The sequence below is a fragment of the Leptinotarsa decemlineata genome, unplaced genomic scaffold (assembly GCF_025532065.1).
Source record: "Leptinotarsa decemlineata unplaced genomic scaffold, Ldec_3_MD MMD2_P_RNA_scaffold_2, whole genome shotgun sequence".
In the NCBI taxonomy this organism is placed as follows: domain Eukaryota; kingdom Metazoa; phylum Arthropoda; class Insecta; order Coleoptera; family Chrysomelidae; genus Leptinotarsa; species Leptinotarsa decemlineata.
This window is the reverse complement of record NW_027412529.1, coordinates 8,630,687-8,658,168: the sequence shown is the minus strand read 5'-3', so window position 1 is coordinate 8,658,168 and position 27,482 is coordinate 8,630,687. Positions and strand designations below refer to the sequence as shown.

General features: G+C 35.2%; 1 protein-coding gene and 2 long non-coding RNA genes across 4 annotated transcripts in view; 1 reads left to right on the top strand and 2 right to left on the bottom strand.

The window, feature by feature from the left end:
* LOC111507261 (juvenile hormone esterase) overlaps positions 1–27,482 on the top strand; it is a 196,206-nt gene that overhangs the window by 51,341 nt on the left and 117,383 nt on the right. Inside the window, exons 1-3 of one of the 2 annotated variants that reach the window (XM_074182933.1) lie at positions 4,267–4,403; positions 25,539–25,673; positions 25,773–25,919. The exons of the other annotated variant lie outside the window; for it this stretch is intronic. Of the exons in view, the coding sequence (XP_074039034.1) occupies positions 4,356–4,403; positions 25,539–25,673; positions 25,773–25,919 (330 nt within the window). The 5' untranslated portion in view covers positions 4,267–4,355. Of the gene's footprint in view, positions 1–4,266; positions 4,404–25,538; positions 25,674–25,772; positions 25,920–27,482 lie in introns of those variants that run through there. 2 annotated transcript variants of the gene reach the window in all.
* Positions 1,129–12,059, bottom strand: LOC111516736 (uncharacterized). The gene is made up of 3 exons (XR_012467354.1): positions 11,624–12,059; positions 2,635–2,779; positions 1,129–2,583 (listed from the first exon to the last, which is right to left on the bottom strand). It is a non-coding gene; the product is annotated as an uncharacterized lncRNA (long non-coding RNA).
* On the bottom strand, positions 6,213–9,181 carry LOC141485698 (uncharacterized). The gene is made up of 3 exons (XR_012467356.1): positions 8,112–9,181; positions 7,952–8,009; positions 6,213–7,838 (listed from the first exon to the last, which is right to left on the bottom strand). It is a non-coding gene; the product is annotated as an uncharacterized lncRNA (long non-coding RNA).

The following is a 27,482-nucleotide window of genomic DNA, read 5'->3' as shown; positions in this document are numbered from 1 at the left end:
CTAGGTAAAGTGCTGTACGTGCGGTGGTGAGTATTGTGAGTGGTGTCATCACTTCAGCATTTTTGAAGACAAAATTATGTCGGAAGAAAAAAAAAACGGCAGTATAGCGCGGAATACGTAATATGGATTCATTGCCCAAATTCACGGTGAAGCTCTCTTATAGTCTCTCCGGGGTATTTGTATCTAGATTATTTATTGAGAGTCGAGGTTCTTTGGAGAGTATTTTATAGACTTTGATGTTTAGTCTGGTGTGTTCGATCTACTCGCATTGCCTCCTCCACTACCATTGAATTTTTTCAGGGCTTTGCTGCATTCAGTTAGATTTATTTTGGGTTGATTCCAGGTACTTAATTTTTTTGCTCTTCTAGGATTTTCTAGTTTGTTGACTCATCCATACAGAAAACATTACTGCTCGATCTTTGGTTGACGGTGGGAGAATGTTCTTTGTACGTGAAAATAATAGCACCCAGTAATTGGTCTGCTGCCCGTTTCAAGTCTGTACAGTAGACTTGCACACGTGTTTGATGTTTTATTTCAACTTTCTGCGCTACATTACGCTGAATGCACACACACCGATTTTGGAAGGTTGATTTTATACCGGTCGTCCAAATTCCAATAGTAAACTACATGTGGGTACGGGACCTGGCACACACGCCGACCGGTGATCGGGGACGCTATTCTTGAGATCTTTCGCAAATACGATCGTTCGCAACACTGCGAAGGGTCTATTTACGGAGACTTAATGAAAATGCTATTCTTGACCACCCTTCGCAAAGTGTAAGTAACGTAATCATTCGCACGATAAATTATTCTTGGCAACAGCGCATTTATGTTGAATGTTTTGTCAAATTAAGTGTTTTCGGCGAGTTATAGTCTACGATTATATGTTAATGAACATTTTAATATTTTGTTAAAACATTAATTAGGTGTTCAAATATTCGATAGTATTCATGATGAACGTCAACCAGAATCATAGACAAAGTAATGCCTCATCAGAACAAAAACAACTGCTTTTGGAATTCTTAAAAAAAATCTGCGTCTCATAAGTGGAAAGTTTTATAATGAGTTTACACAGGAAGATGCTCAAATTTTGTGGCAGGAGCTAGCAGTGTTCCTCAATAGCTGTGGGGATGGCACAAATAAAGATTGGAAATCCTGGAGAAAGGTTTGAATTATATCATAGTTGGTCAGTAGATAGTTAACAATTTCAGATATGTTCAGACATGGCATGATATAAGGTCGAAAACGAAAGTGAAACAGGGTCACTTCAACAGATACCAAAGTGGAACTGGTGGTGGACCTGCTGTGCAGGATCTGAAAAATGAATTTGAGAGAGAGGTTCTTGAAACAATTAAACCTGTATTGATAGAAGGTAATTTGAATGTTGAAGAATCCTGCACAGCTTTTACATTCGATACAATTGGAAAAGACGATCTTATTCCATTTGATACAAGGCAACCAAGAAAATCGAATTGATGATGTGAATATTCATCACACCTAAAACACCTAAAAGTTGTGTTCGAAAAAAGTTTCCTCGTGTTGATATACGCATCTGAGGCAGCAGCTAATTAAAAGGTTTCCCTTGACCGAAAAAATTGTATTAAAGAAAAATATTATGAGGAAAAAATTATGATGATTGAAACATTAGCTGCGGTATAAAAAAAGTCTGTCGCTGCTAAAGAAAAGTCTGACGCTGCTAGAGAAACAGCTGCTGCTGCCACGGAAAGAACAGCAGCTGCAATGGAAGATAGTATAAACTATTTAAGAGATTTAGTTGAGGCTATATCTTGAATACAAGTTGTTTGCAAATATATTTGTTTGTATTTTCCTGTAAATTCAAATTTTGAAAAAAAAATTATGCCCAAACAAGATATTTTATTGATGAAAATTATGTACTGGTAAAACCAATATTTTCATACAACAGTTTTTCGTGGAATTCAGAAAAAAATTCAAGTTTCTCAATACTGTTTTGAAAATTTTAAAATCCACAAGAAGGTTACTGAGAAATAATCTTTATGGTTCAAATAAAACTTCATGAATTATTAGTTTATACGTATTTCATATGAATATGTAACGATTCCATTGTTTGATGATTAACCAGTATAATATAACAATATATTCATTCTGATAATGTGCAAAATTTCTCTAATCATTTCGAAAATAGTTATCTATTAGACGCTGCCTGGCTCTCCTTCCTGCAGCTAGCTGGGGATTAATGCGCCTCACTGGATTGTGCCCATCATTATTTTCATGGTTTGCAGGATTTCCATTGAGAATAATTCCAAAGTCAATATTTTGTATATCTTCATTGTCATTCTCAGGCATTGGGATGTTATACTCTATACACATATCGTGAAGTACAACACACGAGTTTATTATCCTGCATACCACGGCTGGTTTATAATGCAAAGCTCTATGCTTAAATAAACATCTGAATCTCATTTTCAATACCCCATTAAATCTTTCATACTGCTGGTTTGTTTGTGGAGTTTTTCACAATTATGCTCTGGTGTACCTTCAGGTGGTTCATTTTCAAGGGGTGTTAAGAGCCATGTCCTCAGTGGATAACCAGTATCTATGTACCTATTAATTCATTACAGATATATTTAATACCTACCTAACCAACCTACCTACCTAACAAATAGCAGTTTGTATGACCTAAAGCAGAAAGATTTGTAAACAACTCCAAGATATTGGAATTGGCCCAAATGAATGCATCATGTGTGCTTCCTGGGTATCGTGCATTGACATTGATAATTTTCAGTTTACTGTTGCATATCTGAAAAACAAAATTATAGTTAAGAAAAGGGAATTGAAACTTTCAATGTTAAGTTTGGAAATGTCCTTATAGGATGGAACTGCAGTAACGTTAGTTACAAATAAAAGTGGTAAAAAACATAGAAAGTTTCAATTCTCTTTTCTTCAATATGATTTCTTACCCCGTAGTAACGGCTACATCCATCAATGTATTGAAGTATAGTTGTCTTTACTTTTTTGCTAAATTAATTTAAAAGAAGGCATAACAGAATATGCAATCACTAACGTAGAAGTAGACTTACCAGTTAAACATTAATGGAGCGGTAGCCTTTGCGATTAACATAAATATGTTCGGGATGTTCAGCATCATCGACATTGGGTGGAAATATTGTACAATCGATACAGCCAACAACTAGCGTTACGCTAGTTGCACACACACCGAGTTTGGACGGCCAGTATAAAATCGGCCGATATTTTATTGGTAGTGGATGCTTGCACACTCACCGGATTTTTATCGGTCAAACAATCAGTAGCTTTGTTGTCATAATTAGCACGCACTACCAAAACGAAGTTAATGCGTAGTAACTATAATTTCACCGAGCATTCGAGACTGGAATGGTCGGTAAAAAACCGGTGAGTATGCAAGAGTGTATTTAGTCATGTACGCCACTACTTCCTGGTTCTGCCGGCGATACAGTGGCAGTGGACGGCTGCCCACCGGTATTTCACCGGCGACGATCACTGGTCGGCGTGTGTGCCAGGTCCCGTTCCCACATGTGGTTCACTATTGGAATTTGGACGACCGGTACAAAGTCGGCCGTCCAAAATCGGTCGTCCAAATTCCAATAGTGAACCACATGTGGGAATGGGACGTGGCACACACGACAACCGGTGATTGTCGCCGGTAAAATACCGGTAAGCAGCCGTCCACTGTCACTGTATCGCTGGCAGTACCGGGAACTAGTGGCGTACGTGACTAAATACACTCCGCATACTCACCGGTTTTTTACCGACCATTCCAGTCTCGAATGCTCGGTGAAATTGTAGTTACTACGCATTAACTTCGTTTTGGTAGTGCGTGCTAATTACGACAACAAAGCAACTGATTGTTTGACCGTTAAAAATCCGGTAAGTGCGCAAGCACCCGCTACCAATAAAATGTACAATATTTCGAATTAAATGGGTTTACAATGTGGAGGGACTCATAAAGTGAAGATGACAGTATTGTACTTTATTTGACTTGTTATTTGTTTGATCAGTGATTAGGTATAACATATATTATCCTATTTATTGACATAACAATAATCTTAATACAGGGAAACGAGTGACCAGAAAATCATAGGCGTTGTTTAAGGACAAAACTGGTCTAGCAGGCCACATGGTCTGGTATAACATATTCATGACAATTATTCATGTGAAATTCTTCGCAAATTCATTACGAAAACCAAAGGAAAATTTCATTATCGTAATCTTGAATATGGAATTATGAAATCGAATGAAATGTGTTGAACTTAGGTACTTGATGATTATCCTGCTGAGTATAAAAGTCAGCTTGATGATTTTTGATCTCATTGAGGTTTCATCTTCGAACTGCCACGATGAAACTATCGACAATTTTGGTTCTAGTAATAACTATTTCATTTGCTGTGAGTATATTTGTCATTGTCAAATTAATTTATTATCAGTCGCCTATTTTCAATTCGAATGTATTCAACAAGAAAATAACTTTCCACACCTAATTATTTAGCCCGATTTTGAAAACTTGAGTTTCGATATGACGTGGAATTATCGAGTGTTATATTCCCGAATGCATTGGGTTTAATCGCTTGAAATGTGAGCAAATCCATTATTTTTTAAATTTTTGCTTAGCAAATGATTTGGGTGTTTGATAATTAGATGAAGTCCCAAGAAGTTTTATCTCAATTTTCGGGATTGCACGTATTCTGATTGATTGAGTTTGATGAGATTTTGGTAAATATTCGTTTTGAGGGCACCCAGCGATTTTGAAAAAAAACTTGTAGCGTAGACTACGAATCCGAAAGAAAAAAACGGCGCTCTCGGTTATTTACAAAGTAACAGCCTTTCTGAGTTCAGAAAAGAGCAACATTTCAGCTTTCTTTTTCACAAGATAAACTATTTAAAAACACAAGCATTTATTCACTAGGTTACCTTTACACCTTATTCCTCCTTAATTGACACTTTTCAATTCAACAATCAACATTTTTCCTATGAAAAACTTAATTTAATAACAAATGCTCGCATCAGTCGTATCAATTATGCCATTAACTTTAAAAACGTAAAATATAGATATATAACCAAAAAGCAGCTCCGTATATTTTTTAACATTTTTATTGGAAAAATGTTGATTGTTGAAGTGAAAAGTGTCAATTAAGGAGGAATAAGCTGTAAAGGTGACCTAGTGAATAAATGCTTGTGTTTTTAAATAGTTTATCTAGTGAAAAAGAAGGCTGAAAAGTTGGTCATTTCTGAACTCAGAAGGGCCGTAACTTTGTAAGTAACGGAGAGCGCCGCTTTTTTCTTTCGGATTCGTAATGTACGCATCAAAATACGGAAGTAGACTCAAAAATTTTTTCAAAATCGCCGGGTGCCCCAAAACGAATATTTACCGAGATTTTTTCCAGAAGAAGGAAAGAAAAAGTTGCATAGTCTTCAACTCTTTTATCGTTTTTCTGCATCGAGAGAAATCATCAATAGATAATAATAATGATAATAATAATAATAACAATGTTCATTCAAAAAAATTTATAAAAAGATGAAAGATGAACATATAACAAGCACAGAAATAAACATGAGAAGTCACTGAAGCTCATAGAGCTTGTGCGTGACATTTATTGAGTTTACAAATCGATACAAAAATACAATTCAAAATTATAGAGGAATACAATTTAAAATATTTTTTTTTAATGTTTGCGGTTATGATGAAGTGAATGAATACAGTTGAAGAAGAATCCACTTTTGCATAAAGTTTAAATTATGCAGATTACATGGAGCTACGCCACCCCATCCTAATATTCCATATGATAACTGGGAGTGTATTAGTGCGAGATATAATGTTTTCAAGTTCTCTGTACTCAAAAAGTCAGCGAGATACCTAAATTTGATGAGCGATCCCCTTAGCTTATTTTTACCATGATTAACGTGAAGGCCCCATCTCGAATGCCTGTCTATACTTATTCCTAAGTACTTCGACCTATCTCTTTCTAAAATGTGTGTTATATTGCTCACCATCGAGAGACCTAATTCTGGTAAATAGTTGGAATATGAAGTGAATGATGTTTCATCATTCATCATTTGTTGAATTTGAACCAGTCACATATACCACGTAGGTCTTGTTAGGCTTTATTTTTCATATCTGCCCAAGTTTTGTCCTCATAAAGTATTGCCATATCATCAGCAAAACTAATGATTTTACCTGTAGATCTATATGTCATGAGACTGTTCATGTAAAGAGTGAATAATAGAGGTCCAAGAACCGTTCCCTGTGGAACTCCATAAGAAACTGCCCTTGGGGAACTCACTATTCCATCAATTTCTATAACGTGTTTTCGTTCTGACAGATATATTTCCATTAGTTGGTATGCGGGTCCTCTTATCCCATAGAATTGAAGTTTTTGGAGAAGGGGTTTGTGACACACTGTATCGAAGGCCTTTGATAGATCTACAAAAACGCAAATTAATGGATTTCTCTTGTCCATGGCCTTATAGATATCAGTGGTTAAAGTATATATCGCATCCTCTGTACTTCGACCTTCCCTAAATCCAAACTGGTTGTTGGAGACAACTCTGAATTTTTCAAAAAATGCATACATTTGTGTCTTCTCGATTTTCTCAAATATTTTAGAAAACACCGACAACAAAGAGACTGGCCGGTAATTTTCGTTTTTGCCCTATTTCCATTCTTGTATAAGGGCTTGATGATTTCTATCTTCAAGTCATTTGGAAATTTACCTTGCTGTAAACACGTGTTTATTACGAATGTCAGAGGAGCAGTAATGACATTTTTTAGCTCATTTACCGTTTCAGATCTAATAGAATCCCATCCAGCCGATTTCTTTGTTTTCAAATTACTTATCACGTCCATTACTTCTCCTTCACTCATAGGTTTCAAGAATATGCTATTACCAAAGTTTACCGAATACTATAAGTTGGTTCACTCCAAGGAATTCGTTTGTCGGTACGGCTCAGGATTGCATTTTTTGCGATTTCCATAAATCATATCGCCGACAGACGATGTCCGGAAGCCGCCGGCCGCATGACAGTTATACGAGGGCAGTTCCTATTCGCGATATCTACAGGGGACGTTCCGAAGTTGAAACTTCGCTTGCTCGGTTGTATCAGACAGATAAACAAAGATACGAAAGTAGTTGTTTGTCGATTAACTTCTAGAAACATGATAGATAAACTCATGAATAAATGATCTAAGAAACAGATCAGAGTGATTTACTGATGAAATGATAAACATACGTTCAGAAAAACATGTTTTATTAACAAAAATAATACAATTATATAATGTTATATGTTTATATTTTGTTATATATATGTTACTATTTTGTCTCTGGAAATATCATAATAAAGATGAGATTTCAAAGATATTTCGTCTAGGCATAAAATACAATCTCTTTCTTTCTCCTTCATGAGTCCAATCCTGAATTCAATAACACGAAAAATAAAATCGTTGAAGCCTGGTTCAACAATCCAATTTTTCGTGAAACGATGAAGTGTACTTTTTGACGGTAATCTACAAATTGTTGAAAATTTTTTGTACGCTTTCGGACCAAGAAAATAAACAGTCAATGCAAACTGTTTGAATTCGTCACTATACCTGGACCCTTTTGGTGCTTTATTTATCAAAGAAAGCTGTGCTTTCAAGAGCTTACAATATTGCTCAGGATATTTTCGATCCAGAAACTTGAAAACATCATCCAGAGTAATTCCGGTTTCGTCCAGTGCTCTTTTCGATGTTGAAGCTACTGTTTTCTCTAATGATACAATTTTTTTTCGTAATGCCACTTTTCTTGGAGTTCCCGAAGAGAGTTTAGCAGATGTTTGGCTGCATTCATCTGAAAGAAAGATGTGCGTACTTTCAATAATTGTTTTCTTGTCATCGTTTTTGTTTCCGAAGCATATAAAAATAGATCAGGTAAGTATATGATATAACGAAAAGATATTTCACCTCGTGATCCTAATTGATCCGTTTGAACCTGAGCATCAATCGGCAATGGCATCATCATCTGGAAGGTTTAAATAACAAAATTGATATTGTAAATTTCATATGTTAAAAAGTGGAATAAGATTTTTTCATCATTTGAATCTATAAACTTCACTGAACCAACCTTTCTGAGAACCATCTTGAGGCAGACGCAATGAAGGAACAGCATAGCTATGAATACGAGAATTCACAATATCATCGGCTCTAAAATGTAAGCTGCAAATTTTAATTCTATTGTGACTCTGCTCTGGGGTAAGATTAGCATATCTATGATTCCCAATGAAGCCTAATACATTTTTCCAACGTTGACACCTAAAAAAAAATTCAAGTATATCAATCGATAAACTGAACATTTTGAAAAAAGATTGAAATGAGTTTGGATTGGCAAATGCGGTATATTTTGTTATGAATAATTTTATACAACAAAACCATAAAAGGTATAGATAGGTAAAATAAAAATGAATGGTGAATATATTGAATGCATACCTTTCACTGTACTTTGGGCAGCGGAAAAACGAAATACCTGGGCTTCCCACCGTACTCAGACAACCATCCACTGAGCAATACGTCGACATTTTCACAAAATAAATATTTCGAACTCCGAACGAACACAACACAATCACAATACCAAAGTTTACCGATTCTGTAGTCTTTGACAATACCAAACAATACGGACAACCTTTATATCTCGTGTGCCGACGAGAACTGGTAACTTCAAGCGACACACTGTACTACCTCGGCTGGTAATTACCCGCTGTCGCTAGCGGGCGGCGAGATTTCTCAGATGTCGAAAAATGAGCGAGTGACACGTCTTATAGTATTCTGTAGTCTTTGCTATTACCTAGATTGTCGATATTTTCCGAACAATTTGTTGGTGCCGTTATTTTTGACGCATATTTTTGTCCCAGTTCACTATAATATATGTTGAATTGATTTGCAAATTCATGTTTAGAATTTAGGATTGTGTCATTAACCTCTATAGATTCTATTTTTGTTTTGGAATTTGGTTTTGGACAGATTTCGTTAATCGCATTCCATAATCCGCTAGAGGTATTAGGACTTCTGGAAATAATTTCATTCGTGCAATTTTTTTTAAGTTCTGATTTTTCGACTGAGGTTATTCTTGAGAATATTGTACCTCTTTTTCAGTGTAGTATTGCCAGGATTTGTCCGTAATTCATTATATATCTTTTTTTTCATTTGACATTTTCAAAATATCTGGTGTTATCCACGTTCTTCTTATTTTGTTGGATTTCAGTTTTATAGTTTTCGTGTGTTTCTGAATATATTCTTTAGTTATGCGTATAACAGGGTGCGTATACAGGGTGTCCCTGGACTTCCTCTTTTCCTCTCGGGAATGTATAGATGGGGTCAAAATATCACCAGTACTTCATATAACTTTTTTTCCTAAAATCCTTCGTTACCAAGTAACGGGCCCTCGAAGTTACAAAATGAAAAATGTTTTTCTTTGATAACTTTTCAAGTGAATATTCAAAATCATCCAAATTTTGGTAATTGACTAAACAAATGAATTCCTTCGATGAGCTTTCATGCAGGAGTCAGTTGTTTTGCTACAAAGTCAGGAACGGACTACCCCCGATGGTCCACACCCCAAAACTTTGAAATGACAGATATTTTTCAATATTTTTCAATAAAATAAGGTTACTTGGACAATTTTGTGAATAAAAGTACTCGTGTGGAAAGACGATCGGAGCAACGAGTCTTGATAAAAATGTAGTTCTACTCATTATTATTATTTCTGCTTTGATAATTATTCATTTCAAATAATGGTGGACGAGCGGGTTTGATGTCGTCGAGTGAAACTACATTTTTATCAAGACTCGTTGCTCCGATCGACTTTCCACACGAGTACTTTTATTCATAAAATTGTCCAAGTAACCTTAATTTGTTGAAAAATATTGAAAAATATCTGTCATTTCAAAGTTTTGGGGTGTGGACCATCGGGGGTAGTCGGGTAGCTCGACTACCTGTTTTGGTCTTATTACCTGAGCTGCCTCTCCTGTCTCTTTTATTGTACCTGTATTGTCATGTACCGAGTTTTGCCTCTGAAGTTGAGCAGTCTGATTGCTTGTGCGAAGTGATAAAACGGATCTCCATGTTGATGGTAAAAAGATTACCATCAACATGATGGTAAAAAGATTACCATCAACATGGAGATCCGTTTTATCACTTCGCACAAGCAATCAGACTGCTCAACTTCAGAGGCAAAACTCGGTACATGACAATACAGGTACAATAACAGAGACAGGAGAGGCAGCTCAGGTAATAAGACCAAAACAGGTAGTCGAGCAAACACAGGTAGTGGCAGCAACGCAGGTAGAGGGAAACATCCATCCCTATAAATTGAGACACAGAGTTCGAATTAATCAGTCTAGTTGAAAAAACCAGACATCACCAGAAGATGGCAAATGAGACTTTGCCGAAACGTTGTGAAAATAATCCTTATGGGGAGAAAATACACAGAACACGGAGCGAAACCCGAGAAAACAGCTCATCATACTTTATCCTCCGTGAGAATCTTCGAGTTAACATATATATATATATATATATATATATATATATATATATATATATATATATATATATATCATATATCATATATCTACTATAATATATACCTATATCATATATTCTACTGTTTGGATTTCCAGCTGCTCAATATAATTTTATTCAGGGACAAAACAAAATTATATAGGAATATATCTCCCAAACCGATTTGCTTCGATTTGCTCGAAATGTGTGCCACTAAAATAGAAATTGATGCATCCAAAATGGGAACGAAATGGCTTCCTTTGGAACATCGATGATATTGATAACATATAATAGCAATCAAATTAACAAAAATTAAGTTAATGAAATTATTGAAAGTAAATTATACTGTGTGTTGATGAAGTAAGGCATACATTTATTGAGAGCTAAACAAACACTATTATTGAAAAAACCCAAAACAGGTCAATTTTTGATTTTATATTTATCTAAAATAGTAATTTGGAATAAAGGTGAGCTACTGTCGAACAACGACGCCATCTTTCAAACGGAACTTTATATTTCTTCAATGTCCGGAGTTAGTTTGCTGCGTAGAATCAAAAAATGTTGCTTTCAGTTGGCACAGGATGGACAATGCATCACGACAAGAACGTTGCATATAAAAAAAACCAAGCCCATACGTAACAAGAATGAGTTGATTCACTTTGACAGTTAAATCAAATATTCAAGTTGTGAAATATGAGGTAACGAGTTTTCAATGTATGCAGAGGAAATTCCATAAGTCAATCTTCGTTAGCTATGCATTATATTTTCTGAAATAAGTTATATCAGTAATGTTTCCTCAATTATCAGAAGCTATCTGTAGAAGATATACCAAAGTTAGGTAAAAACTCATCCACAGAATAATGTGTGTCTTCATCATTTGCCTCGAAGCTTTTCCTTTTTTATCCTTTAAATTTACTTATTTGCAAGTTTTGATTCCTGCTGATCGTATTTGAAATTGATGGCAACAATAAATCCAGACAAAAATGTTGTGGCATAGTCCATACAAAGTTGGCAGGGTAAACCAAATCTTGCAAACAGTTCCCTAAGAATTTTTATTGTAGTGGTAGCCGTAGTACTACTCACTTAAAAAAATTCAATCCAGTTTGATGTGGCATCTTGTACAACCAAAAAATGTTTACCAAAAACTGGACCGGAAAAATCGGCATGGATTCTAGTCCAGGGTTCCTCCGGTCAATCCCAGGTGATTAGAATGGATTTTCGTGGATTATTTCCATGTTTACAAGTGTCACATGTATGAACTATGGAGTTCTTTCAAAATACTCTTCCTGTATTCAATTGGTACACTCAGTCAATATCCCCACATTAAACAGTCATGCTTGATTGAAATCTCATTTTTTCTTAATGAATCTGAAAAAGTTCTTTCGAAGAACAATCGTTTTGCACATAAAAAATATTACACTTGAAATAGGATCGACTTTTGTACTTTGTCTGATACACTTCTAATTCATTTATAATCTGATTCTTCCAAATACTTCAGATAGGAAACATTTGAAAAAATATCATCTTGTTTTTCACCTTTTATAGGGAGCTTTGATAAAAAATCTGCTGTGTTATTCATAGATTTCACATATCTTATCTCATAATCAAAACTAGATAAAATATATGCCCAACTTTGCAGGCGGTTTGCAGCAAACATTGGAAGTCCCTTCTTATCGCCAAATATTGTCATTGTGAGCCGTGAAAAGAAGGAATTGTTTTCCGAATAAATATTGAAATAACTTTTTCAATCTGAAAAATATTGCTGCTTTCTCTATCTGTGAATATTTCAATTCAGCAACCGCGAAGCAAATGCCATAGGTGTCTTCTTATTATTACTATAAGTGTGACTGATTGTTGAACCGATAGCAAATAGAGATGCATCAACTGTCAGTTTTTTGCTATTTCGAATGCCATATCCTATTCTTCCGACCAAATACCTACACTTGGTTTTTTTCTTTAATAAACTGTACCATGGCCTAAGCGTATCTGAAATATTGGGTAGAAATTTGCAGTAAAAGTTTAACATACCCAAAAAAGATTTGAGCTCAGCTAAATTTTTTGGAATCGGAATGAATTTTATGGATAGAATTCGTTCTTCAGGGGTATGGAGTCGCTTTTTATCAATCACATGACCCAAGTAGGTAACAGAGATTTTGAATAAAAAACATTTCTCCTTCTTCACTTTCAATCCACATTCTCGTAACCGATGGAATACTTTATCCAAACGTTCAAACGTTTTCCGATTACGAGAATATCATCCAGAAATCAAACGACTGCAGACATGGTCTGGAACATTTGATCCATTATTTTCTGGAAAATAGCAGGCGCGCTGACAATGCCTCACGGAAGTCGGGTATATGAAAAAAATCCCTTATGTTTAGCTATGATAAACAATTTCTGAGAATCTCCAGACAAAACTATTTGCTGATACGCCTCACTCAGATCTATTTTCGAAAATTTCTCGCCAGCCTCCAATTGTGAAGATAAATAGGTACTCTATGCTCGGCAAAGGAAAATGCTGAACAATCAGATGAGGATTTGAAGTAATTTTGAAGTCGTTGCACAGTCCTCATTCCCTATTCGATTCAAGAATCGGTACAATGGGTGTTGCCCATTCCGAAAATTCAGCTGGAACCAAAACTTTATTTTCAATCAACTTATCCATTTCCTTTTCCATTTTCAACTCTAAAGCATATAGTACAGGTCCAATTTTGGAATGGTACCATCTTTCAAGTTTGAATCAACTGCAAATTTATCGAAAATTCCCAGTTCATTTTCAAAAATTTCATAATACTTTTTCAAAAGGTTTTCAATTTTGTTAAGAATTTCTTTAATTTCATGGTCTTCAGGGCTACATTCAAAAAATTGTAATTCACATAAACCAAAATCCAACATATTTAATACATTACGACCAATAAGTAGAGGTCCACTGATTCGCATAACATAGGTTTCGAGAATATACAGGTTACCTTCAAATATAACATTGAAATTTGCATAGCCTAATGTTTCAAATGTCATACCGTCATACCTACGTAATTCTTCAAACATTAATAATTATCATTCAAAGGAATGTTTTTAAAATATTTCAAATATCAATTGTCTGAAATAGCGGATTGTGCAAAAAAATCCACTTCGAAGTTAGTAGGAATTTTTTCTATAATTAATTTGACATCAATTGGTTTTACATCAATCTGGCTATCAACACCGTCATTCTGAGAACTTGAATTGACAAATGATTCAGTTTTTGAAATATTATCTATCAATTCATTTGTGTGTTCATTTTCAGTTATGAAATTAAGCGAATATTTTTTGCATTGGGATGGCCTTTTTTGCCACATTTGTGACAATTGCATTTCTTATAAACACAAGCACTTGCTAAATGATTTGTTCTGCCACATATTACTCACCAAGAGATAAGCATCTTCATTTAGCGTATTGAGTAGAATTGCTTTTTTGCGATCTAGTTCCTTGAAAATCTTTCCAAAGTTCTTCGTGTATTGTAGGTATGAAGGTGGTTTTTAAAACAAATCATACACTACAGAGTCTTTCAGGAAGTCCAAAAGACAAAGTCGAGAACTCGGAAAAGTCTGAAATTTAAGAAATTAAATGTAAGGACTGCGACGCAAAATATTATGGACAGACAAAAAGATCTATTAAAGTATGATATAAGGAACACTTAGCACACTTAAAATATGGAAGACCTGAAAAGTCAGCAGTCACCCGTCATATTTAGCAACAAAACCATTCCATAGACTTCAGTTTATTAAAATTTGTTAAATAAGTTAATAACAATACAATACAATAAAATACAATACAATTCAATACAATACAACACAATACAATACAAAACAATACAAAAAAAAATACAATTCATTACAATAAAAAACAATACTTTTTTTTCCTGAGATTTTTTTACAAGCATAGAAATCGTCACATATACAGTGAAGATTGGAGTTGAAAAATATCAAGTTATAAAATACGGAATATACATAAAAGAAATTAAATCAATAGCAGATGCAGGGGAAAATTATATAAAACAATTAAAAAAAAAACATAGTATGATCAGTGGAATAGTAAACAAGCATCAACAACAGGCATCTAGATGCCTATAAGAGTGCAGAAATAAGTAAATATAATGATATTATGAATAACGATGGTCGGCCAATACCTAATACTATACTATACAGCTTGTTGAAATAATATTATTTTTATTAGATTTGCCTGACTATTACATAAGGACACTATTGTAAAATTGATTTTACACTAGCAGATCGGGTAATATTGTGAAATTAATTCAAGACACCCAAGAAGCAGATAACTAGAACAGATAGTTCCGAAGTGAGTGTGTCTATTCGACCTTCCACCACAACCCGCAAGGGTTTATTGTGGCTCACACCTATTCTCATAAACCCAGATTCTTAACGAAGCCGATTAGTTTGTATGATGAGTGGTCTTTCAGGTCAGATGGAAAGAGTACGGTTCTGCCGAACTCTAAAACCAGATTCGGTCCCCAGCGGGGCAGGCACAAAGTATATGCTCTGTTAATGGGGTAGTCGGATAGTCAGGTTGCAAGATTCCCACCTTGATACACATGACAACCTTCCCATATGGGGGTTTTTGCACGTCAGTTACGCCTTAGATTCAGCCGTGCAGGGTTTTTTACCTCTGGTTTTGGTGAAACCTCACTTGAGCGCAAACGTTTGCTAACCCGCTCGACATCCATCTCCTCTGTAGACTCGCTCCTGAACTGAATTTACAGGGAGGCCTATTGGAGTCGTAAACTCGACATCCATCTCCTCTGGAAACTCGCTCCTGAATTAAATTCACAGGGAGGTCAGTTGGAGTCGTAAACTTGGCATCCATCTCCTCTGTAGACTCGCTCCTAAATTGAATTCACAGGGAGGCCTATTGGAGTCGTAAACTCGACATCCATCTCCTCTGGAAACTCGCTCCTGAATTAAATTCACAGGGAGGTCAGTTGGAGTCGTAAACTCGACATCCATCTCCTCTGTAGACTCGCTCCTGAACAAAATTTACAGGGAGGCCTATTGGAGTCGTAAACTCGACATCCATCTCCTCTGAAGACTCGCTCCTGAACTAAATTCACAGGGAGGTCTGTTGGAGTCGTAAACTCGACATCCATCTCTTCTGTAGATTCGCTCCTAACCTAAATTCACAGGGAGGTTTGTTGAAGTCGTAAACTCGACATCCATCTCCTCTGTAGACTCGCTCTTGAACTAAATTTACAGAGAGGTTCGTTGGAGTCGTAATCTCGACATCCATATCCTCTGTAGACTCGCTCCTGAACAAAATTTACAGGGAGGCCTATTGTAGTCGTAAACTCGACAACCATCTCCTCTGAAGACTCGTTCCTGAACTTAATTCACAGGGAGGTCAGTTGGAGTCGTAAACTCGACATCCATCTCCTCTGGAGACTCGCTCCTCAATTAAATTTACAGGGAGGTCAGTTGAAGTCGTAAACTCGACATCCATCTCCTCTGTAGATTCGATCCTGAACTGAATTTACAGGGAGGTCAGTTGGAGTCGAAAATTCGACACCCATCTCATCTGTAGACTCGCTCCTAAACTAATTTCACAGGGAGGTTTGTTGGAGTCGAAAACTCGACATCCATCTCCTCTGGAGACTCGCTCCTCAATTAAATTTACAGGGAGGTCAGTTGGAGTCGTAAATTCGACATCCATCTTCTCTGGAGACTCGCTCCTCAATCAAATTTACAGGGAGGTCTGTTGGAGTCGTAAACTCGACATCCACCTCCTCTGTAGATTCGATTCTGAAATAAATTTACAGGGAGGTCTGTTGGAGTCGTAAACTCGACATCCATCTCGTCTGTAGACTCGCTCCTAAACTAAATTCACAGGGAGGTTTGTTGGAGTCGAAAACTCGACATCCATCTCCTCTGGAGACTCGCTCCTCAATTAAATTTACAGGGAGGTCAGTTGGAGTCGTAAATTCGACATCCATCTTCTCTGGAGACTCGCTCCTCAATTAAATTTACAGGGAGGTCAGTTGGAGTCGTAAATTCGACATCCATCTTCTCTGGAGACTCACTCCTCAATTAAATTTACAGGGAGGTCAGTTGGAGTCGTAAACTCGACATCCATCTCCTCTTGAGACTCGCTCCTCAATTGAATTTACAGGGAGGTCAGTTGGAGTCGTAAACTCGACATCCATCTCCTCTATAGACTCAGCATTTTTCAGCGTGTTGAAATAACGGTTTGGTGTTGGAAAATTCGTGTTGGGATATTCATTAGTACACCGAAGGTTCCAAACAGTGCATCACAAATTTTCACAATAGATTCTCAATTCGTAACGATGATTTGAAGGATAAGTACCCAATAAAGCTCACTGAATAAGAAGGAAATAAACTAAATATGGAATATGATCAGAATATGACATCAAAATAAATCGAATTGTCTCTTAATGAAATCAAAATCGTTCCTTAAGAACAAACAGATAATCAAGGTCACATACAACATTGTAACCATCATTTCGAATACAGGATTCGTTCCTTCAAAATTTCAGAGAAGCAAGAAAAGCATGAAAATCAAGATGTTAATTTACCTGAAAACTGGAAACCTATTTCACTCTGTTACATCCTGAGAAAAATAATAGAAGAAGTTTTTGACAGTAGATTAAGGAAATATAGCACATTCAATGAAAATCAAAGAGGATTTGCGTTTTTTCCAGGGTCTTTCATGAATACTACTATTCTTAGTGTACCATTGAGAAATAATAAAAACGTAATTACAGTGGTTCTTTTGAAAATTAGTGAAGCCTACGACAATATTGACCATGATCATTTTGAGAAACAATCATCCTCTTCACTAGGAAAATTGCAGAATTTCTTAATGACCCTCTTCAATATAACCATCACTGGTATACTCATTCCAGAAAACTCCTCTAGAAAAATTACCTTCAAAATTTCTCTCAAATTTCGATAAAATAATAAAATTTTCTCTCAAAGAAATGCTGATTATCTTCGAACATTCCAGATTGTATGCTCTACTCTTCTCCAAAAGTGAAAGGACTAGGTCTCTTCAGAGCATCAGAGAAAGCATTTCTTCATAGCTTGTATATACCCAAGAAACTTAGATCTCAACAGAATGTGCTACTAGATAAAATAAGATTCTTCGATGATGAAGCTAACATATGTTTGACAAACCGAATATAGTTATTGTTAACCACAAATAGACCTACTATGGACGAGAGTTGAGAGATATTCTTAGGGAAAGAGAATATAACAATTGAAAGAATTCGAAAATGAAGGAAAGAGGTGTGGAACTTTGTGACTAGTACACTTCAACAAATTTTTGGATGAAGACTCAAGAGGGCCTGACAAGATCTGAGTAGAAAAAAACTGTTACAATGACAAGATGTGTAGTCAACCTGAGGCGAATACCAAGTAGATGCTAAGACGGAACCCAGTGCTCCCATTGTACTGGGACTGAAACCCTCCCTTACGTCTTGGAATCTTGTCCGTTTGGTCAACTTCTGGTCAACACCATTCGTCACCCAATAGGCACAACAAATTCAAAGTTTATGAGGAAGTCAACTGTACATCTAACGGTAGCATTAGAATAATTAACATTATAGCAATAGACGGAAAAAAATATTTTGCTTTCATATTAAAAAATCTGTTTAGAACAAAGTGTTTTTTCGTCAACTAGCTGTCGCACCCCTACGAACGACAACCCTCAGAAGTCGAAACTTGTGCGAGCTAAGAAACAACGAGGTCTTGCCTTTTAACGTGTGATTCCTAACACGGATTGGACGATGGCAGGTGAAAATCGATCGTTCAGACTGGGGCTTGAACCACCGACCAACACGGCGGTCGATTTGAGTGAGTGAACAAAGCATCCACGTCGAACCTCCTGGTTATCGAGCGATCCAACAATAAGATTCGAAATAGGTAATTCTCAACTTGCTGAAGTTGACATAGAAAAAAAAAGGAGTCTATGAAGCAACCATCGAATTATTCGAAAAGAAATATAAAGTTAATAGCGAAATGAAAGTCATTGGTCTTTTTATTGGTGCCCAGAAAATAACTTCCAAATTTTTCGTTGATTTCTCCAAACAGTTCAAAATTTTTATGAAAATTGTAAAATTTATCTCTCTTGAAACCTTGAAATATTCAAATTTCTCGTTGATTTTTCCAAACAGTTCAAAATTTCTATGAAAATTGTAAAATTTATCTCTCCTGAAACCTTGAAATATTCAGATAAAATTTTAAGAGCACATATTTGTTCAAAATAAGTGGTTATTTTTCATCATTGTTATAATTTATACTCATTTTTTTCTATTTACTCTTTTTCAATATTGTTATAATTATTATTATATTCCTTGAATATTACTGGAGTCTTATCCCAAAATCAAACAGTCATTTTTAACATCTCGACACATGTTTCAATCACCAAGTGAGGAAGATTTGAGGAAGTTGGCATGCATTTTTTGATCTTGGCACTCCTGGACTCTTTCATTGGGATGATTGGGCATAATCATGATTTATAAAAGTTATGATCTTTTGAGCAAATCTGAATCGCCGTTGACATCACTCAACAATTCCTGAACGATGCTCATGCCCCGGTTTTTTCGTCAGATTTCACCAATTTTTCAACGAATTTCGCTGCCACACGCTTCATTTTCTAAAAAATTGCATGGCATGAGCCAACCGAAATGCCGACATCCCGAGCAACTCCTCTGTGATTCAACCAATTCAATTTTTGAATCGGGATTTGGATGAAGATTAATACATCTATGAGCATGATGAGCACCAGCTTCACATCCACCTGCAGTACCGAAACCAAACTGTAGTGGACGTAATATCGATCGTAGTTCGTCTTTGATCCTCATACAACCAAGTTTAGCTACCAATCGACAATAAAAGGTACCGACGGCAATCGGTCTTACTCCTCCATCCTTTTTCCGAAGAGCACACAGTCAAGCGCCAAAAAGTATAGGACAAATTTCTGGAGAAACCCTACCAGTAAAAATTAAGTTAAATAATTTTGTAACAGAAGAAAGAAGTTTCTGTCCTGAATTTCCAGAGCTGTGACTAATGAGGTCTTGCATATGACTAGGACGGAAAGAATCCAAACCACCAGCAGAACCAGAACGAAAAGATTTAATTGCCTCCGATACTTCATGTTCAAGCTTAGAAAAGTTTTGGTTATATTTCCTTTCATCGATTTGAGATGGAATGATATTGGTCTTGGAATTGAGAAGTTTGATGTTTTTCTTTATAAGAGATGCGAGAGAAGATCTACGGGAGTCGTTGGCATGTGGGATGGAGAACAATGTATAAGGGAAAGTTAACAAGTTTTCCCAGCTTGTTGGAGAGTTTGTATGTAAACATTCTTCTATAATTTGCAAAAGGCAGAGGCAGAGCAATTTCTTGCAGATTTGGGAATCCTTTTTATTATGTGACTGGATCGTTTCAATGAGGACAATTTTTCATGAAACGTAGTATTGAATGACGCATCTTTATTAGAATGAGGCAACAGAACAGAATCGACAGTTTGTGTGAAAGCTGATTCATTCAAAGAGGATTTTGTATTAGAAATTTTATGAACTTCACCATTATGAATTTTGAGACCTTTCGTTGTTTTAAAGGATTTTTCACAAATTTCACAGAATTTGTTATCAAGAGAAAGGCCATCGTTAGCAGTCATTGAAATGAATGATATACAACTACGGTTTAAAATGAGCAAAATATGTGTTTTATATATGAAATATATATTTTAAGAATACTTAGCTTTTAGTTGAACTGGTCCAGTTGAATTGAATGATTTTTTCACTTCCTGAATTTGACAAACTTATTTTAAAATATGACAGTTGTCAGAAAATTTCTTCAAATGCGAATATTTTTTTTATTTCGATTAAAACTGGCCGAACTGCAAATTCTGTGGGTCTCTCTTATTGTTATGAATTTTGAATTATTTCGGCAGTGACAAAAAAAACAATTTTTTCATGGTGAAAAACACTTTTTTTCACGATGAATTTTTTTTGGACATATATGTCATATATATAATATGACATATATATATATATATATATATATATATATATATATATATATATATATATATATATATATACACCGGGTGTCCCACATTTTATGTGACAGGCAATATCTGGTTTGTTGAAGGAGATACACAAAAATCTTTCACACAAAAGTTTTAGGAGTTCATGAGAGCTATATTTTAATATAATTTTTAAATATACAGGGTGTTTGGTGTAGGTGCTACAGACCAAAATTCCATTTTTTAAAATAGAACGCCCTGTATATCATTACATATTCAGATGCTACGTTAAATTTTGATATAATTTCATGTTTGGTTTTTGAAATTCGGTTACGGCGTTGTTGAGTTATTGCACTTTTCCTTAAATATAAAGTTTCAAAAAAACTTATTTACTCGTACGGGAATCCAGTCTATATCTTTTATTAAATTAAACTAGACTACTACTGAATACAAACCATTATTCTCACCTCTACGATACGATATCGATATCAGTTGAATATAATATTGAAATTCTTGAGAATGTGACTAACTTGAGGGTGAATTGCTTTATATTGCACAATTCCATCAAGTAGCTTATGCTTGTTGATGCCATAGTAACAAATGTTGTTGAATTGTATCTACTTGTCAGTTCGATTCAGTGATTCTTTGCAAAACAGTAACTGTGTTCTTTGTGCGAAAACTCCAGTATGCCTTTCGCGTTTAGTCCAAGTGATTGCATTGATATGTTATTAATTTTTGGGGAATGTCAGAAAAACTGCCGTCAAGCACAACGTCTATACCAAGAACGTTTTCCAGACAGACCCATTCCGTCACGAATGACTTTTTCGAGAGTTGTAGAAAAATTGCGAACTGGGTCATTTCCTTCTACTATAAAGCATCGTCATCATACGAGATCTGTTAGAACTGAAGATTTAGAGATCAATTTGTTGGCTTATATTATTATTCATCCACATGTTTCTATCCGTACTCTTGCAGAAGAAGTCGATGTGAGTAAATCTAATGTACAGAGAATCCTGAAAGAAAATAAATACCACCCATTCAAAATTCAGTTGGTACAAGGTTTGAAACCCACGGACTTTGAACGACGACTTGAATTGATTGCTTGTATTCAGGTAATATTACATGAAAGTCCTAACATATTCAGTCAAATTTTGTGGAGCGATGAATCGCGATTCCACAATAATGGAGTTGTGAATCGACATAACAGTCACTATTGGTCTCAAGAAAATCCCCACTGGGTCCGCGAAAGTAATGTTCAAACTACTTGGGGTATTAATGTATGGTGTGGATTGTTCAATGGCCGCATCATAGGACCTTACTTTTTCAATGAAAATCTCAATGGATTGCGATATTTACATTTTCTAGAAAATGATTTGATCCAGTTGATGGAAGATATTCCCATAGCAGAACGACAAGGAATTTGGTGGCAACAAGATGGTGCTCCTCCTCACAATTCACAGGTTGTTACTGAATATCTGGATAGAACGTACCCAAATAGATGGATTGGTAATAAGGGTCCATTTCGGTGGCCGGCTCGTTCCCCAGATTTATCACCGCTTGATTTTTTCCTATGAGGTTATTTAAAAGATATTGTTTTCACTACTCCCCCTTTGAATGTGGATGATATGAAAATGAAAATTCGACTAGCGTGCAGTGACATTACGCCTGATATTATAAGAGCGACTTGTACGAGAGAAGTGATTCGACGTTCCGAAGCCTGTATAATATCTAATGGGCATCACTTTGAACAATTTTTATGACTCATTTCTAGGTACCTACCATTCTTATGAAATGATTTATCAAGTTATATTATTCACATTGTTATTAATTAAAGATTTGTTTTCGAATACACCTCTTTCAATTTCGCAATTGTTTCATATTCAAAATGATTCCTGACTGAATTCCACAACTCAAAATTGAAACCATTACTTCGAACACCCAAAATTTTGACTAATTTTCATGTGATCTGATGCAGAGAGAATAATTGTATGAGATAATTTCAAAAATAATAGTCGTTCTCAAGACTTTACATTTCAAGCAACAACTCAACAACGCCGTAACCGAATTTCAAAAACCAAACATGAAATGATATCAGAATTTAACGTACCATCTGAATATGTAATGATATACAGGGTGTTCTATTTTAAAAAATGGAATTTTGGTCTGTAGCACCTACACCAAACACCCTGTATATTTAAAAATCATATCAAAATATAGCTCTCATGAACTCCTAAAACTTTTGTATGAAACATTTTTGTGTATCTCCTTCAACAAACCAGATATTGCCTGTCACATAAAATGTGGGACACCCGGTATATATGACATATATATATATATATATATATATATATATATATATATGTATATATATATATATATATAACTATAAAACTAAAAAAGCATGAACTTTCATTTGGAAGAAAAGAAAAATGAAACATTCTATGTTTTTTACCACTTTCATTTGTCCTAGACGGACATTTTAAAAATTACCTGAATTTACAGTTTACAATGCGGATGTGCCAATTCAAAAACCGGCGAGTGAACTAAATCGATTTGATCATTCAACAGGCTGAACCCGCAATATTTATGCTTGTGAATTTCCAAGGATTCTAAATAATTCAGTTTGTAACCCTTCCTTGCATAGTGAAAAATTTCCGTATCGCTTAGATTCAGAAACTTGTGGTTGCATGCCAAGGAATGGTTTGAAACCGTGAATAATTTTTTCCTAGCCTGAAGGACCTTTCATGTTCAGCATACCGTTTTTGTAAATTTCGGCCACATTGTCCCACATAAACACTATCACACTCCGGACACTTAAGCTTATAAACTTCAGATTTCTTCAACTTGTCCACCTTATCTTTGACATTGAAAAATAAATTTGACAGGAAATGAGATAAGGTGGACAAGTTGGAGAAATCTGGAAATTATAAGCTTAAGTGTCCGGAGTGTGATAGTGTTTATGTGGGACAATGTGGCCGAAATTTCCAAAAACGGTATGCTGAACATGAAAGGTCCTTCAGACTAGGAAAAAATGATTTGACGTTTTCAAACCATTCCTTGGCATGCAGCCACAAGTTTCCGAAACTAAACGAAATTTTGCAATATGCAAGGAAGGGTTACAAATTCAATTATTTAAAATCCTTGGAAATTCACAAGCATAAACATTGCGGGTGCAACCCATGAAATGATCAAATCGATTTAGTTTACTCATCGGTTTTTAAATTGGCACATCCGCATTGTAAACTGTAAATTCAGGTACTCAATTAAGCCAAGTACCTCTATTAGTACCTACAGAAATGATATATGAGGGCTAATGTAATGAACCATTATTTTTGTATAAGTTTGAAAATGTCCGTACAGGACGAAACTGCAGTAACGTTAGTCACAAATAAAAATGGTAAAAGACATAGAAAGTTTCATTTTTCGTTTCTTCATTATGATTTCCTACCACGTAGTAACGGCTCCATCCATCAATTTATTGAAAGGAACTTTTATTTTGTTATTCTATTATCAGTCTCTGTCATGTCCATCAAGAACCCTTCAGAAACGTATTTAGAGAGACCTCATTCATACACTGAACAAAAAATGGATGTTCAGCCTATTCCCAAATAAGGCAAGATAAATCTTCCAAATGACTACAGACCTGTCGCTTTGCTATCAGTGGTATAAAAAATCATGGAGAAAGCCGTAAACCAACATATCTTCGACTATTTGGAAGGTTTTAACATCTTGAGCGATATAATCAATATGGATTTCGGAAACAGGCGACCTTCTATCGTATGTTACCCAAATTTGGAATAACGCAATCGAGAAACATGAAGAGTCATGAACTGTTGCAGTTGATATTTCAAAGACCTTTGACCGTGTGTGGCATGAGGGTTTGCTGACCTAATTTCGATGCTATGGTTTGTCGGATCATTTTTGTGTATGGCTCTACAGCTTCCTGAAAAAACGTTACTTGCAAGTGATCGTCGATGGATAAATCTCGAATATTTTTACCATCAACACAGGTGTTCCCCAGAAATCCATATTGTCTATAACTCTCTTTTAATTGTATATCAGCGACTCATTGGAAAAAACAAAAATACAATATATTGCGGTGCTGATGACAGCACCTTTGTCTCGACTGCGGATGCACATCTCCACCGGTAGCAGGAGGTTGCATATCTTAATGAGAATCAAGAGGTTATTAATAATTGGGGCGAAAACAAACAGGTTCAGTTCAATGCCACGAAAACCCAGGCATCGGTTTTTTCTGAAAAGATAAATGTTCCCGAACCGGATATAATAATGTCAGGACAGACAATTCCATTTCTGCTTCGATAAGTTTGTAGAGAGTTAAAATGAACACCAATCATGTTGCTGGATTGGCAGATGCTGCTTGTCAAAAGTTCGGAACACTGTTCCGAATCAGAAAACTGTACAATCAATTTTTGTTTGAGAATGTTTGACAATGATTCATGGCGATAGCAATATTAAAATAATCAAAAATATCAAGTCACAATTATTGTGACTTGAAATGAAAATTAAACCATGACGGGTTGAACAATAAGTGAAATGTCATTTATATATAAACACAAAATGAAATGAAATACAATAACAGAAACTGACTGAGTCGTTCTCTCAAAGCTGTTTCTTATTTTTTTGCCATTTTTCTAATATTTCCCTTGATAATTTTATGTTATAGTATTCGTTTCACTTTTTTGTGTATATATTTGTTATCTTCACCAAATATCATTTCAAAACTCTTAATATAATTTCAGACAATTTACGGCCGAATTTGTAACATCTAATCAATCAATTCAACCCCATTTTTGCTTTACAATACCGGACTTGATTATCCGGAATATTATTTGGTTTGTGTTGTTCTCATGAGAAGCAAATCATAAAATGAATATCAAGATCGATCCATTTGAACAAGCATTTAAAATTGTAACAGTTGTCATGTATATTGTAGGTGGCGGATATTTTGGTAACCATTCCTAATGGAAAGCTAAGAGGACGGAAAGAATATTCGCAAAGAGGAATATCCTTTTACGCCTTTCAACAAATCCCTTATGCCAAACCACCCGTTGGAGAATTACGTTTCAGAGTAAGTATGAAATAATACAGTTGAAAATGATCAACCAATTTAGTTTTTCCTTTGAACTCAAGCCCCAGTTTTTCAATTTCTATTTCTTTTACTTTCAAGGAACCTCTACCTCCTGACAATTGGAATGGCATATTGGACGCAACCTATAATGACAAAATCTGCATACAATTGGTCAATATTTATAATGTAAATATGAGTAAATACGAAAATGAGGATTGTTTATACATTAATGTATATACACCAGAAGTAAGTACAATCATTTAAAATTTTATTTTGAATTTTTTCAAAGTGTTCAATTCGTTGAAAACATATTTGTGTGTTTGTTTGGAATGACGAAAATCAATATTGACTTCACATGAAATAGTCTAAATTATTTTGTTTGAATGAAAATATTGAGGTCCGGGAACCTGAGTGGCTATGCCAAAAAATTTTTTCAACGTCATGCATGTTGAATGTATTTTGAATATTTTCCCTTATAAGTTATTTTTAAATGAACTATTGCATAACATTTAGGTTATTTGAGGCTACACGGCATCGTCCTAAATTCCGTACCATTACTGAGATTTCTACTAAGGCTATCTATAATATACATTCGGGAATTCTTCAAGATATTTGAATTTGATGAGCTAGCTTCTCATCTCAATTTTTACACGATCAAAATTCCTAAGTACTACGATACTTTTTCTGTGATGGTATATTTCATTTTACACAAACGGAGGTCATAAATCCTATATATATATATATATATATATATATATATATATATATATATATATATATATATATATATATATATATATCTCTGTTTAAAATCTGTCTGTTTTTCCGTTAATCAGCTGTCGCCCCCATACGAACGACAACTCTCAGAAGTTGAGAAACTTGTGCGAGCTAAGGACTAACGAGGTCTTACCTTTCAACGTGTGATTCCTAACACGGTATATATATATATATATATATATATATATATATATATATATATATATATATATATATATATATATATATATATATATATATATATATATATTTATATATATATATATATATATATATATATATATATATATATATATATATATATATATTTCGGCCCGATTACCTGTACTGTCTCTCCCGCCTTTGTTATTATATCTGTATTATCATATGCTGGGTTTCGCTTATGCGGTTGTACGGTCTGTTTGCTTTTGTTGAGAGATAAAACGGATCTCCATGTTGTTGGTAATCTTTGCGCGCCACAGGTCGTTTCTCAATTTCCATAGCCTCTTTGCTTGCTAGTATTTTTGTGTTCTCGAAATTAATGTTGTGTTCTGTCGCCAATAGGTGTTGGAAGAGAGAAAACGTGGTGACTTTTCCCTCCACTGACGATTTGTATTCGTCTTCGCGTATGTTGATTCGCTTGTTGGTCTGACCGATGTAAGTCTTGTCACAGTCTTGACATGGTACTTCGTAAACTCCTTGGAATTCCAGTGGTTTCTGATCCATTGAATTACAGAGCATGGATGTTATTGTGCGTTCTAATATGAATGATGTTGCTATGTTGTGTTGGCGATGAATTCTGCGGATTGTGTCGTCTGTTGTTCCTTCAATATGTGGTTGTATGGTTGTTATGACCGGTGTACTTCGGGTTTTCCGCTGTTTCTATGTGGTCTTGGAAGCCACTTTCATAATTTTCTCTGAGTAGAGTTTTTTCGATGGTGTTCCACTCTTGTTATCTGTGTTCGTTGTCTGCCATCCTCCTTGCACGTATAATTTGTGTGTTTACCACCGAGTGAATTCGTTTTGGGTGGTGTTGTGAATTAGCGTTCAGGT